General features: G+C 56.6%; 1 protein-coding gene and 2 pseudogenes across 3 annotated transcripts; 2 read left to right on the top strand and 1 right to left on the bottom strand.

Moving 5' to 3' along the window:
* Positions 1-1,946: 1,946 nt before the first annotated feature.
* CEL (carboxyl ester lipase) lies at positions 1,947-11,922 on the bottom strand. 3 transcript variants are annotated; one of them, XM_011984667.1, is made up of 12 exons: positions 11,833-11,922; positions 9,345-9,495; positions 9,134-9,256; positions 8,661-8,858; positions 7,321-7,451; positions 7,037-7,144; positions 6,754-6,871; positions 4,968-5,154; positions 4,585-4,788; positions 3,185-3,382; positions 2,440-2,854; positions 1,947-2,406 (listed from the first exon to the last, which is right to left on the bottom strand). In XM_011984667.1, the coding sequence occupies exons 1-12, from the start codon at positions 11,896-11,898 to the stop codon at positions 2,044-2,046; spliced, it is 2,262 nt and encodes a 753-aa protein (XP_011840057.1). In that variant the 5' UTR covers positions 11,899-11,922; the 3' UTR covers positions 1,947-2,043. The 3 variants fall into 3 exon arrangements, with proteins under 3 accessions (XP_011840057.1, XP_011840058.1, XP_011840056.1); XM_011984668.1 differs by having other exon boundaries at positions 1,947-2,109; positions 2,143-2,854; positions 11,833-11,913; XM_011984666.1 differs by having other exon boundaries at positions 1,947-2,854; positions 11,833-11,913.
* A 333-nt stretch (positions 11,923-12,255) lies between these two features.
* Positions 12,256-13,309, top strand: LOC105542964 (annotated as a pseudogene).
* An 848-nt stretch (positions 13,310-14,157) lies between these two features.
* Positions 14,158-14,178, top strand: part of LOC105542963 — an 869-nt pseudogene continuing 848 nt past the window's right edge.

Raw genomic sequence — 14,178 nt, 5'->3', positions numbered from 1 at the left:
CCAACCTAGGTTACGTTTTCAGATGCTTAGTTGCCACCCATATAGCTTCTCCGGTGAGGTGTCCGCCTTTGACCCATTGTGGAATCAGGTTATTTTCTTATTTATTGAGTGCTAAGAGCTCTTGGTATATTTTGGATAACAGTGCTTTATCAGATGTCTTTTGCTAATATGTTTTCCCAGTCTGTGGCTTGTCTTTGTTTTCTTAACAGTGTCTTTGTAGAGCAGAAATTTTTAATTTTAATGAAGTCCAGGTTACATCACACAAGGCAGAACTGCAAATCCAACACAGGTCCCAACCAATGCTGACGCTCCCCAGCTGTGCGGCCTGGGCCCGTGCCTGCCTCTCTGAATTTCACATTTTCCCATCAATTCCTTCACTCAGCAAAACTATGGATGACAAGTGCATGGCACAACCAATATTAGGGTCTACAGTTATTGTCTACAGGTTGGCCTAAAAGGAACACTTAAACTTTGTTTTCAGGCAGAGAAACATTCACTTAAAAGTCCTAGTTAGGGGCTGAGCACGGTGGCTCATGCCTGTACTCCCAGCACTTTGGGAGGCTGAGGCGGGCAGATCACCTGAGGTCAGGAGTTCAAGACCAGCCTGGCCAAAATGGTGAAACCCTGTCTTTACTAAAAGTCCAAAGAAATTAGCCGAGCGTAGTGGTGCATGCCTGTAGTCCCAGCTACTTAGGAATCTGAGGCAGGAGAATCGCTTGACCCCAGGAGGCAGAGGTTGCAGTGAGCTAAGATCAGGCCACTGGACCCCAGCCTGGGTAATAAGAGTGAAACTCTGTCTCAAAAAAAAAAAAAAGTCATAGGTCAGTTTCCACATCTGCATATTAAAAAAACCCCAAAGTTCTAACTAACTGTGTATCCGTAGATGGCCTAACCATAGTGTTACTCAGAGGACCTGGAGGCACAATTGTTTATTCTGTGGGAGGATTTAAGGAGAATGAGCAAATCGATCTTAAATGATCCTTAGTAGTCTTAATATTTTATCATATATTACTTTATATAATTTTTAATTTATTTAAATTCATGCACTTTAAATATAACATATGATTTACTGCAATATCTTATATTTCAAAATTAGCATATGTATGTTATAGGAAAAAGAACATAAACGATGCTGGTGCTGTCAGGAACCCAGACTTTCAGCATAGGCAGAAAAAGAAACAGTTGTAAAATCAGAGAAGTAAAACCTGACAATCTTACAACTGGGAAATGCCTGCATGAATTCATACCTTTATTATTATTATTATTATTATTAGAGATCGTGTCTCGCTCTGTCACCCAGGCTGGAGTGCAGTGGTGCGATCTCGGCTCACTGCAACCTCCGCCTCCCGAGCTCAAGCGATTCTTCTCCCTCAACTGGGACCTCAGGTGCACGCCACCACACCTGGCTAATTTTTTGTACTTTTAGTAGAGATGGAGTTTCACCATGTTGGCCAGGCTAGTTTCGAACTCCTGACCTCAAGTGATCCTCCTGCCTCGGCCTCACAAAGTGCTAGGAATACAGGCATGAGCCACTGTGCCCGGCCTCATACTTTATTTGTTTTTATTGGTTAAAAAAAAATACTTATTTCCTGGCTCTGTCTCTTCCAAAGCCCTAGCGGTAAAGAAATCCCAGGAGCAAGCACCACCCCTGGTGACCAGATTGGGGTCTCTAAACAGCATGTTCACACTGACGAAGGAGTGCGCCCTGGGGAAATGGTTGGCCCGGGTCCATGGCAGGAAATGCCAGGGAGGGGCTGGAGTCTGCAGCATCGTGGTGGCTGTAAGTAAGGAAGGTGCCCAAGAACCAAGGGTTGTGTCAAAGGACTACAGAGACCAACCTGAGGCCGCCTCTGGCCAAAGACAGACGAGCTGGGCATGAAACAGCAAGCCTGCAATTGACAGGCAGATCCCGCAGCTTAGCCTTGGGAGCAAAGAAACACGCCAGACAGGGAAATGAGGTTTTATTCAGGAAGAGCTAAAGACGGGAGGGGAGCCCCTGGGGTCCCACCCTTGCGGCCTCTAAAGACCAAGGCTCATGGGATGCTAGAAACTAATGACTACAGGCATCTGAGCTCCCTTGGAGTCATCTGTGGGGGGTACAGGGGCGGCCTCAGAGTCACCAGTTGGGTGTACGGGGGTGGCCTCGGAGTCACCTGTGGGGGGCACGGGGGTGGCCTTGGAGTCATCTGTGGGGGGCACAGGGGTGGCCTCGGAGTCACCTGTGGGGGGCACGGGGGTGGCCTCGGAGTCACCTGTGGGCGGCACAGGAGTGGCCTCGGAGTCACCTGTGGGCGGCACAGGAGTGGCCTCGGAGTCACCTGTGGGCGGCACAGGAGTGGCCTCGGAGTCACCTGTGGGGGGCACGGGGGTGGCCTCGGAGTCACCTGTGGGGGGCACGGGGGTGGCCTTGGAGTCATCTGTGGGGGGCACAGGGGTGGCCTCGGAGTCACCTGTGGGGGGCACGGGGGTGGCCTCGGAGTCACCTGTGGGGGGCACGGGGGTGGCCTCGGAGTCACCTGTGGGGGGCACGGGGGTGGCCTCGGAGTCACCTGTGGGCGGCACAGGAGTGGCCTCGGAGTCACCTGTGGGGGGCACGGGGGTGGCCTCGGAGTCAGCTGTGGGCGGCACAGGAGTGGCCTCGGAGTCACCTGTGGGGGGCACGGGGGTGGCCTCCTGGTCGGTCACCGTGGGCAGCGCCACATAGGTGACGGTCCAGTAGCGCAGGAAGTTGGTTCTCAGGCCCCGCTTCACGGAGCTGCCGTCCATCTTCTTGGTGATCTCCAGGTAGCTGCCGTTTTCCGAGGTGTAGGGTTCCCAGTGTGCGGGCACAGCCGAGTGGCCCATGTTGGGGTCCCTGCAGAGTGAGAAGAGGCTGTGCAGGGGCTGGGGACTCCCAAGGGGCTGAAGGCCTGCTCTGCACCCGCACGCCTGAGCCATCCCCGTCCTCTGAGCTGGCCGTGGGCACCGTGGCCCCTCACTGCATACAGGACACAGGCTGTGCACGTGCGCGGGCTTGGGGCTCTGCCAGTAGCTCTTATCCTCGTAAACACACATGGATTCCGATGCAGGGGAGGATAAGTGACTTGCCCAAAGTCCCTCCGCTGGCAAGTGAGGGAACAGGGCCTCGTGGTGGGAGGCCCTTCTCGGCTGCGACCCTCCGCCCTGCTCTCAACCCACGCCTTACCCTGTTTTGGCAAAGTTGGTCCAGTAGGCGATCATGGCCTTGGAGACTGTCCTGTCTTGGGGCCGGTAGCCGTCGGGGGTGGCGAAGGGCTTCCCGAAAATGTACTGGATGTCATCTCCATGGTCTGCCCCCATCCATTTGGGGTAGGTGGGCATCCGAGAGGGATGGGAAAACAGGTAGCTGTAGGTCTTGGCACTCCTGGAGGGGAGAGACCACCCAAGTAGGCAGGGTGCTCACCGGGGACCGCCCAGCCCACAGACTGGCCCTGGAGGGAGGTCCCGGGCAGTGGGCAGGGAAGGGTCTGAGGGATTCACATGAAGAGACGGAGCTTCTCAGACCCAGGAGAGGGAAAGCTGAGAACCAAATTCATGGATTCATGGGTTCTGCCATTTCTGTTGAATTTATACTTCACCTCCACAAAACACTGTGAGGCACCTTCCTTCTAGAAGTCAGTATCAAGAAATATTTTGCTCTCCAAGTGCATGTGCATTCTTCAATTAGATTGGACAAGGTATAGGCCCTCAACTGTTTCCCTTTTTGCCTTCAGTGAAAAGAGGCTCACAGCTAAATGTATTGCTTAGTTGCTTTCATCCTAGACTTCTCGGTATCCTTTTATCTTCCTATCTTTTTCGTATTCCTAACTGATTTTTTATTTTTATTATTTATCTACTCATTTATTGGAGACACAGTCCCACTCTGTTGCCCCTGGTGGAGTGCAGTGGCGTAATCTTGGCTCACTGCAACCTCCACCTCCCTGGGTCAATCAATTCTCCTGCCTCAGCCTCCTGAGTAGCTGGGATTATAGGTGCGCACCACCACGCCTGGCTGATTTTTGTATTTTTAGTAGAGATGGGGTTTTGCCATGTTGGCCATGCTGGTCTCCAACTCCTGACCTCAAGTGATCCTCCCGCCTTGACCTCCCAAAGTGCTGGGATTACGGGCGTGAGCTACTGTGTCTGGCCTTATTTTTTATTATAATTGGCTATTATTACATAAAGATTTTTAATCTGGCTGTGGGTTGAAACTGTTTTGTAAATTGGCAAAGTTGAGGCCCATAAGAGTCAGTGGATAGAAACCATTGTCCAGTGTTGTCTGAATGCACACAGTGTGGGGGATGGAAGGTAGCTCAAGAACTCTCCAGTGGGAAGGACCATGGGGTGCAGGGCTGAGCAGGGCAGAGGATCGTGGGGTTCGTAAACCCCTATAGGCTGGGAGGGAAAAAGAGGCCCTCAAGTCTTGCTAGGCCTCAGCAAAGTGGATGAGGCAGGCACAGGTGGGGACTCAAGCACCACTTTCCCAGTCAACCCAGACACCTGAGAGCCACTCACAGCGAGGCCTCGGCTGGCAGGTGCAGCACCCCAGGAAGGCCCCCAGGAGCCACCCCCTGCCCAGATCCTCACTTGGCGTTGGCTCTGTGCTGGGCCAGGGCAATCTCGGTGGGCACCAGGAAGAGGGTATCGGTCTCAATGTCCACCACAGTCTTCTTCTTGTTCTCCTGGGATGGGTCCTGGGCCCAGGACTCAGTGTAGACATCAAAGGTAGTCTTGGCACCTCTGAGCCCCTTGGTCACTGTGAGCCCACTGACCAGCTTGTAGAAGTCCTCCCTGCGGGGACCAAGTAGGCACTGACACTCCCCCTGTGCGTACCCACCCCGACCGGTGCTAACTTCCTCACTCCCAGTCCTCCACTCAGTGTCTTCCTCCTCCAGGCTGGCCCCCTCACCAATGCCTTCCCGGCCGCCCTCCAGCACGGGTCGCCCCTGGGTCCTGTGCCCCCTGCTTACTCCGTGACTTCCTTGTTGTTCTTGTTGATGGCAGGCATGTCGATGCTGGCGAACAAGTGGCCGTCCATGTTGTTGGTGCCTGCTATATAGTCGATGTCGGCGGCATTGGCGTACAGGTTGATGGGGTCATCGGGGATGAAGTCTCCATCAATGACAGGGATGAAGCCCAGATAGTACAGCATGGGGTCTGGGTGGGAGAGCCAGGAGGTTCTTGTACCTTCCAGTGTCCCCTGAGCCACCCCTTGCCTCTCAGGGCTGGAGTTGGCTATTTCCTCCCTTCTCTGATCTATAGTCACTTGGGGCCGGGTTGATTCTGCACCATCGGGGCATCCTGTGCCCTGTAGGATGTTTACAGCATCCCCGGCCTCAACCCACAAGGTGCCAGGAGCACCCCCCTCCCCAGCCGTGACAATCACAGACGTCTCCAGGCCCTGCCACACGTCCCCAGGCTGACAGCCACTGTCTAGGGCCAGATCTGTCCTCTTCAGCGGCAGCCCCTCCCTCTCCTCTCTCTCTTTGCTGGGCCTGAATCAGGAAGGAGGAAACTTAGAAGCCGCTGAGGGAACTGATGGAGAAGGAGCTCCCTCTCTCAGTGCTGGGTTCCACTCCATTAGCCAAAAATGGTGTGAGGTCTGCATTGCCCTCCAGACCCCCGGACTGGCCCCTAGAGGACCCTGCAGCTGCTGAGGCAGGTGGGGCCCGGCTGTCACTGGGCCCAGCACCGTGGGCTTTGCTTCCAGCGGGCCTGTGCGGCTTGCTTTGTTTGGGCATGTCCAGCCCGTGCAGTTGAGCTCATGTCAGGTAAACATGCAGATGACTTGCCTTCATGGCACGTTGCCATAGAAGAATGTGCAAGGGAGAGCGTTAGCCTAGCAAGCTGGTGCGGCGGCCATGCACAGGTGTTTGTGCAAGGGGTCTCCAGGCCTTCCCGGGGTACAGAATAGTGGAGCTGGAGGCCCCAGTGCTACAGTTCAGTAAATGTTTGCTGCATGAATGAATGAACGAACTGTCATCTAGCACAAAGGCTCTTGGTCTGGGGTCTATGGATCTCCCTGAAATTGTATGCAAATGACTGCATACGAACGCATGAGGTGGGGGAGGGGCCCCAAATGTTCATCAGCTTCTCAAAGGGGGAGTCTGTAACTCATGGGAGATAAGAAGAAAGAAGGGGCTGAGCACGGTGGCTCACACCTGTAATCTCAGCACTTTGGGAGGCTGAGGCGGGCGGATCACCTGAGGTCAGGAGTTCGAGACCAGCCTGGCCAACATGGTGAAACCGTCTCTGCTAAAAATACAAAAATTGCTGAGCACGGTGGCTCACACCTGTAATCCCAGCACTTTGGGAGGCCAAGGCGGGCGGATCACGAGGTCCCAAGAGCGAGACCATCCTGGCTAACAGGGTGAAACTCCATCCCTACTAAACATACAACAGAGCTGGGCATGGTGGCATGTGCCTGTAGTCCCAGCTACACGGGAGGCTGAGTCAGGAGAATCACTTGAACCCAGGAGGCAGAGGTTGCAGTGAGCTGAGATCCTGACACTGCACTTCAGTCTGGGCAACAGTGAGACTCCATCTCAAAAAAAAACAAAAAAAAAAAAAACAAAAAAAAACAGATGGCTCCCCTTCTCCCTTACAGCGGGGGCCTTTGAGGGGAGTCACCAGTTTGATGGCAACAGGACCAGACCACAGCTCCGGCACCTTCTTCTCTTCTCCAGAGTACTTCCTGGCAGTACCCCCACAACCCCCACCTCGAGACCCCATGCGCCAACCCGAGCAGCTACTCACACTCCATGCCTGCCAGCGGCATCTTATAGGCCAGCGTCAGGGCTCGGGGGTCAGTAACCTTCAGACACTTGGCCATCCTGGCGGTATCGTCCACAGGGCAACCCACCTTCTCAGCCACCTGAGGGCAGGAGCAAGGCCGGCAGGTAGGTGAGGACAGTGCTCAGGGCTCCGAACCATTGGAAGGCAAGGACAGGGTCCAAGACAAAGAATGGAAATGAGGACGGCCCCCACCCGGGTATCAATTCTGCCCCCACGCTGCCCAGCCCTGCCCTCCTCCGTTTACCTTTTTGGCCCAGAAGAGTGGGTTTTTCTGGACGACCCAGGGACTCAGCGCCACGCCGCTCTGGCTGATGGCTCGCCGGATGAGGCCCTTGTTGTAGGGGGAGAGGGTCTACGACAGCCAGAGATCCTGTCACCAAGGCCGCTCCCCACTCCACCCACCCCAGGCTGGGCCGAGGACAACCCAGCACCACAGCCCCAGCTCCATGCTCCTCCTCCCACCTCCCCTTCCCGTTTGAGCTTCCTCCCAACCTGTGGGGCAGGCCCTCCCCACGGGGATCCCCAGACCTGCAGAGAGACGCTGGCACCTCCAGCAGACTCCCCAAAGAGTGTGATGTTGTTGGGGTCCCCCCCGAAGGCCGCGATATTCCTCTTCACCCAAGCAATGGCCATGTGCTGATCCCGAAGGCCATAGTTACCTGTGGGCAGGGCAGGGGAGAGGGTGCTAGAGATCAGTGGCCCAGGCCTGGCCTCCAGGAGGGGAGACCAGTGTGGGTGGGGTAGAAATGCCCTCAACAGACTTGGGGCCATGGCAGAGCTGCGGTTGGCAAATGGTGGGTACCTGAGAAGCTGGGTCGGGTGGGGTGCTGGAGGGGGTGGGTCCCCAGGAGGTTGGATCAGTGGGGTGCTAGAGGGGGTAGTGTTTGTGGGGACAGGATGGTCAGGCCCATGCACCTCTCCTGCCCGTGCCCCAGTCCCTCTTGTCTGTGTCCTGCCACTTCTGCGTCCACAGCTGTCTCTGCCTCAAGGTATCGTTTTCTCTCACTCGGCTCTGCTCTACGGGTTTCTCTCTCAGCTTCAGCCTGTTTGCCTGTCTGTCCCAGAGCCTCTTTTATGTTTGAGATGGGGCCTCATTCTGTCGCCCAGGCTGGAGCACAGTGGCACGACCACGGTTCACTGCAGCCTGCAATCCCTGGGCTCAAGCGATCCTTCCGCCTCTGCCTCCCAGGTAGCTGAGACCAGAGGCATGAGCTACCATGCCCGGCTAATTTGTTTTTTTTTTTTTTTTTTTTTTTTTTGAGATGGGGTTTTGCTCTTGTTACCCAGGCTGGAGTGCAATGGCGCGATCTCGGATCACTGCAACCTCTACCTCCTGAGTTCAAGCTATTCTCCTGTCTCAGCCTCCCGAGTAGCTGGGATTACAGGCAAGTGCCACCACACCCGGATAATTCTGTATTTTTAGTAGAGAAGAAGTTTCTCCATGTTAGTCAGGCTGGTCTCGAACGCCCTACCTCATGTGATCCGCCCGCCTTGGGCTCCCAACGTGCTGGGATTAGAGGGTTGAGCCACTGCGCCTGGTCCCCAGCTAATTTTTTATTTTTTTGTCGAGATGGGGGTCTCCCTGTGATTACCAGGCTGGTCCTGAACTTCTGTGCTCAAGTGATCCACCTGTGTCAGCCTCCTAAAGTGTTGGGATTACAGGCGTGAGCCACCTCACCTGGCCTCCGCAGCATCTTTAATTTTGCTATGGCTGCCAAGGGCCTCCTGCTTCTCGTGATTCTACTCCAGCTTCTAGGTCTTTCTGTGGATGGCTACTGGTTGTTTGGGGTGAGGGGCACTGAGGAGAATCTCCCTGCTGGACTCAGCAAGCTGGCCGCCCCACCTCAGGGCCGAAGAGGCCCACACACCTGGCAGGTTGGCATCCCCAGTGCTGAGGAACCCAAGGGGGCCGACACGGTAGTTGAAGGTGACCACGATGACGTTTCCGCGTGTGGCAATCTCCTCGCCGTCATACAAGTAGTTGCTGAGGAAGTTGGCCCCGTGGCCGGACCCCATGAGGAAGGCACCTCCATAGATCCAGATCATAACGGGCAGGTCCCGGGAGACTGAGATGGGGGAGCGGCCGGTGACCCCAGATGCCCCGCCTGGCCCTCTCCCAAGCTGGTCCCCCGTCCCTGTGCAGCAGGTGCCTGGGGCCGAGACAGGGAGGCACTTAAAGGCACGACCCTGCCCCAGGCTGGGGGACTGGCACGGACGCTCCCCTCTCCCCTCTGCGGGATTGCATGGCAGTTCAGCTTTGCAGCCCCAGACTCAAGCCAGGAGCAGATCCGGGGCTCTGGCTGCGTGGGAACTTCCCTTGGGGAGCAGGGGGCAGGCAGACCTTGCTTCCTGTCCTGGGGCACCCAGATGTTGAGGTACAGGCAGTCTTCATCCCCGTAGGTGCTGTCCTGGGTGATGGTGGCCTGCAGGCATCTCTTCTTGAAGGACTTGGCCTTCAGGGTCCCTGCGGGTGGCAGGAGGAGTTGGCATGAGGAAGGCAGTCACCCTCACCAGCCCCACCGCAGGGCCAGTCCAGCACCACCCACTCCTACCTTGCCAGCCGGGGTGTGGCTGGGGGTTCTCCAGCGCCTTGGTGGGAGCCGCGAAGGGGATGCCCTTGAAGATGTCCACAGAGTCGCCCAGGAGGCCGAGCTTCTTATTGACGCCTTCCACGAACCCACCTTCCGTGTACACGGGGCCCAGCTGGGAGGGAGACACGGGCAGGGTCAGGCAGACTCAGGCCCCATCGGCCTGAATCCAGAGCGGGCAAGGCAACACTGGGTGCCCAGAGGCAAAGACAGCTTCGAAGCAGGACAGCTCTGCCCAGGAGACCCAGACAGCACCCTCTGCCCCACACTGCTCAGGGCTTGAGGATTCCTCTTCCCCTCCTTATCCCTGGGGGTGTCCTGCTCCCAGAATCGTAGAGGAAACTGGTTCGACCAGTGCTCCCACTAGGGAAGCCTGCCAAGAGGTGGAATGGAGGTTTGGGTTCAGGCTGTGGCCGCCCAGCTTTGACTCCGATCCTGTCTCCCCATGCCCACGTGGAGGATGAGCAACAGGCAGGAGCTCAGGCAGGAGCGTACCCAATGCTCAGTGTACCCGGGATGTTTCACACCAACCTTCCTCCTTCCTGAGGGGTGGGGTCTGCATTTCCCTCCTCCTGTCTCCCTGCACAGGGCCTAGCTGGCTGGGCACAAAGTCGATGTCCCCATACCCAAGTCCTAACAGCTCCTGTGCCCCCTGCTGGTAAAGAACTCCCCCCGCCCAGGGATCCCCCCGACCTCCACCACGCTTCCCTGTGCCATGAGAACTGCCTCTGTGCACCAAGCTGTCCATCCCCACAAGGGGCCTGGAGGTTGGTGCTCATCCACCCTCTGTCCCTGAGGGAACTGAGGCTAGGTAGCTTTTGGGCTTGAAGTCACCCTGTTGAGAGGCAACTGTCTGCCCCAGAGCCACCTCCTTTCCATCTTGGGCAGCAGCTCCTCCTGCACGTGGTGCGTGGTGGCAGCCGGTGGTTGCTTGCTGGCTCTCACCTGTGCCAGGTTCCAGGTAGGGAAGGGCAGGGTGGCCCTGTACCCTCAGGCCCAGCCTCTGAAGTCTAGGCTGATGGGCCCCTGCCACACTAGGGTGGGAGAGTGGGGCGGTTGGAACGGGAGGGAAGGAGCCAGAAGCAACACTTGCAGACATCATGGGCAACCCCTGCGAGGCATCCGTGTCTCCTCGTGCCAGCTCCCCCCAGCCCCGCCCCACCTCTGGGAGGCGGTGTAGAGAAGTCACCTGGCAGAAGTGTCCCTGTGCAACTGAGACTGGCCTGAGGGCCTCAGGGCGGGGGAATGGGGAGGGGTCATGATGACCTGCCAAAGGCCTCAGCACCCCAAGAAGAGCTCGCCCAAGAAGAGGATGACCTCTCCTTTGAGTCAGGAGCCCAGGACCACTGCCCAAACCTCCAGGTCCCAGGGCCAGAGAGTGTGGAGAGCAGGCAGTGGAGGTGGAGAGAGGAGACCCCAGGGCCTGAGAGAGCAGACACAAGAACAGCGTGGTCGGCATCTGGGGTCCCCTGTGTGAGTCCTGCTGGGGGCAGGGACTGGGCTGGGCACTGACACCGGCTTCCTGCGGGGCTTGGGGCTTCTGTGGCTTCCCCCTCACAGGCAGAGAGGGCGGATTTTATGGATGCTCGAGAGACCTCCTGCCTGCCGGCTCTCCCTCTGAAGGGACCCGGACCCGGTGTGGAATAGCCCAGCTCTCAGGTTCCTGCTCAGGAGTAGGAGGTAGCAGCTGTGCGATGCTGGGCTGCCTGCCTGCCTCTCTCCGCCCCGTCTGCCTGCTCTCCACACTCTCTGCCCCTGGCCTGCTTCCCCTTCTGTAAAACGGCAACAGTGTCCATCAGAGAGCTTGGTAGGTGGGATCACCAGGCTGAGCAAATGCAAATTCAAGAGGCCCAATTACATTTGCATTTCAGGTAAACAGCGAATTGTTTTTTTAGTATGTTTCATTTTTTTCTTTTTCTTTTATACTTTTGAGACAGAGTCTCGCTCTGTCACCCAGGCTGGAGTGCAGTGGCGTGATCTCAGCTCACTGCAACCTCCACCTCCCAGCTTGAAGCAATTCTCTTGCCTCAGCCTCCCAAGTAGCTGGCATTACAGGCACCCACCACCATGCGCAACTAACATTTGTATTTTTAGTAGAGATGTGGTTTCACCATGTTGGCCAGGCTGGTCTCCAACTCCCGACCTCAAGTGATCCACCCACCTGGGCCTCCCAAAGTGCTGGGATTACAGGCGTGAGCCACTGCGCCCGGCCCATGTGTGTTTCAAATATTGCATGCGACATACTTACACGGCAGTTCTTGGCAGTTTATCGGAAATTCAAATGGAACTGGGCGTCCTGCATTTTACCTGGCCCCTGTCCCTGCAGAAATGAGGATGAGCGCCCGGGAACTGCCCTGGGAATGTGCTGGGCTCTCTTTCTCAGCCTGGCCCAAAGTTTCCAGATGTGAGTGAGGGGAGGAGAGCAGGACCTGCCCCTCTGCTGAGCTCTTACCTTCGCGGCACTGGCCACTGCCCAGCAGCAGGCGAGGCCCAAGACAACCAGTTGCAGGCGCCCCATGGTGTGCGTCAGCCTCTGGGTTGGGTGGCCCTCCCGCTGGGCCTCGGGTATTTATGGAGCCAGAGCCAAGGTCACATGCCTGTTCATGAGGTCACAGACACCCCCTCCCCTCCACCCCTTCTGGTGCAGGGAGATCCAGTTTTCCCAAAACCCACGGTGCACCTGTGCAGGTTACTGCTTACCTGGGAGCAGAAGCAGGTGGCAAGGGGGGTGGTGGGGCCGGGCAGGGTGCACAGCGCTCTGCCTTCTGGTTTGTTCACAGGGCTTGGTGTCACTGTCAGAGAAAAGGGCATACTTTGTCTCCGTGCACTGCCTGTCCCCTAGGTCCCCAAAGGAGCTTCACAGGGGACCGAGGACATGAATTCTAGGACAGAGAGGGCGGCATACTGTGGGCCCCCAACTCATGGGACTGACCTTATCTGTACCAGCTTTTCCTGGGGTCTGTGGAGCGGGCAGTCCAAGCTGGGTGTGGGTCGCAGAGCAGCACAAGGCAGTCCCACTCAAGGGTGGGGAGATGTTACCATCCAGCCTGATGTGTCCTGGGAGGGAGGACTAGAGGCTCAGGGGAACATGGTGTGGGTGGGAGGGTTAGGGGGGCATCTAGCCCAACCTTGAGGGCTTCCCTGAGGAAAGAAAGGGCCCAGTCAAGGCCCCCGGGCACACCCAGGCAGAGTGACAGAAGGGGAGGGAAAGAGGCCAGCAGGAGGGAAGGGATAAGGTCGTGTGAGGTCGTGGAGGAGGAGGCCATTCGCATTTTCTGTGAACACCTGTTACTCCCAGTGCCAGGAAAGGCTATGAGAAGTGAAAGAACACCATGAACAAAGTCTTCTGCTGGGGCCTTTAAGCTCAGCCAGTGTGAGGTCACCCTCACCGAGACACTCAGTGGCAGCTCCAGTCCCTGCACGGCACTCTGCGGTGATGGGGACAGGGTGGGGGCAGCCAGAGCCTGCCCAGCCAACAGCCCCCCAGGAGACTTGGAGCCTGTGCTTCCCACACCAACCACACCCCTGCTCTGCCATCCCTGTGGCTGGTGTCAGGGACCGAGTGGACCTGCAGAGCCACGTCTGTCCCTCTGTCTGTCAACCACAGCCGGTACCCAGCAATTCAGGAGGCCTAGTGGGCGAGGGAGGCTGGGGAAAGGCCAGGAGGGTGGGAGGAGGAGTCGGCCACAGAGAATAAGGGGCCTGCAGGCAGCTGGGGCACCCCAGAACAAATGCAGGCCACAGAGAATAAGGGGCCTGCAGGCGGCTGGGGCACCCCAGAACAAATGCAGGCCACAGAGAATAAGGGGCCTGCAGGCAGCTGGGGTGCCCCAGAACAAATGCAGGCCACAGAGAATAAGGGGCCTGCAGGCGGCTGGGGCACCCCAGAACAAATGCATTTGCCTCAGGCCTTTGCCCCATTACTCTAGTTCTGAGAACCTGCTCTAAATAAAGGAGGTAATTCTGAACTGGGAGACAGGCCCTTTGTGCTCCAGGATATTCACTGCAGTGTTACTTACAGAGGCTAAGGAGGAAAGGGGAGGGCAGCAGGGAGAGGAAGGAGGTGGGGGAGACGGCAGGGGCAGGGGAGAGGGAAAGGAAGGCCCCACTTTTTATATACATACATTTTTAGAGCGGCTTTAGGTTCACAGCAAAATTAGAGGAAGGTTACAGAAACTTCACATATATCCTCGCCCCACCCCAGTCTCCCCCATTATCAACATCCCCCATAAGAGGGTACAGCTGTTTCGCTTGATGAACCCACACTGACATGTCATTATCACCCGAGTCCACAGATTTTGGGTTTTTTTTTTTTCTTTTTGAGACAGGGCCTCACTCTGTCACCAGGCAGTGCAGTGGCACAATCACAGCTCACTGCATTCTTGAACTCCTGGGCTCAAGGGATCCTCCTGCTTTAGACTGTCAAGTAGCTGGGATTACAGGCGCGTGCCATCACACCTGGCCAATTTTTGTATTTTTAGTAGAGACAGGGTTTCGCCATGTTGTCCAGGCTGGTCTTGAACTCCCGAGCTCAAGTGATCTGCCTGCCTCAGCCTCCCGAAGTGCTGGGATTACAGTCATGAGCCACCATGCCTAGTCTCATACTTTATTATTTTTTAAATTGGCAAAATACAAAACAAAACAAAACTTATTTCCTGGCTCTCTCTTCCAAAGTCCTAGGACTAAAGAAATCCCAGGAGCAAGCACCACCCCTGGTGACCACATTGGGGTCTCTAAACATCATAGTCACACCGAGGAAGGAGTGCGCCCCGGGGGGATGGTTGGGCAGATCCGCAGC

This window comes from Mandrillus leucophaeus, unplaced genomic scaffold (genome assembly GCF_000951045.1).
Source record: "Mandrillus leucophaeus isolate KB7577 unplaced genomic scaffold, Mleu.le_1.0 Scaffold271, whole genome shotgun sequence".
Lineage (NCBI taxonomy): Eukaryota > Metazoa > Chordata > Mammalia > Primates > Cercopithecidae > Mandrillus > Mandrillus leucophaeus.
The sequence above is the reverse complement of the archived record's forward strand: the minus strand, read 5'-3'. Positions and strand labels throughout refer to the sequence as shown.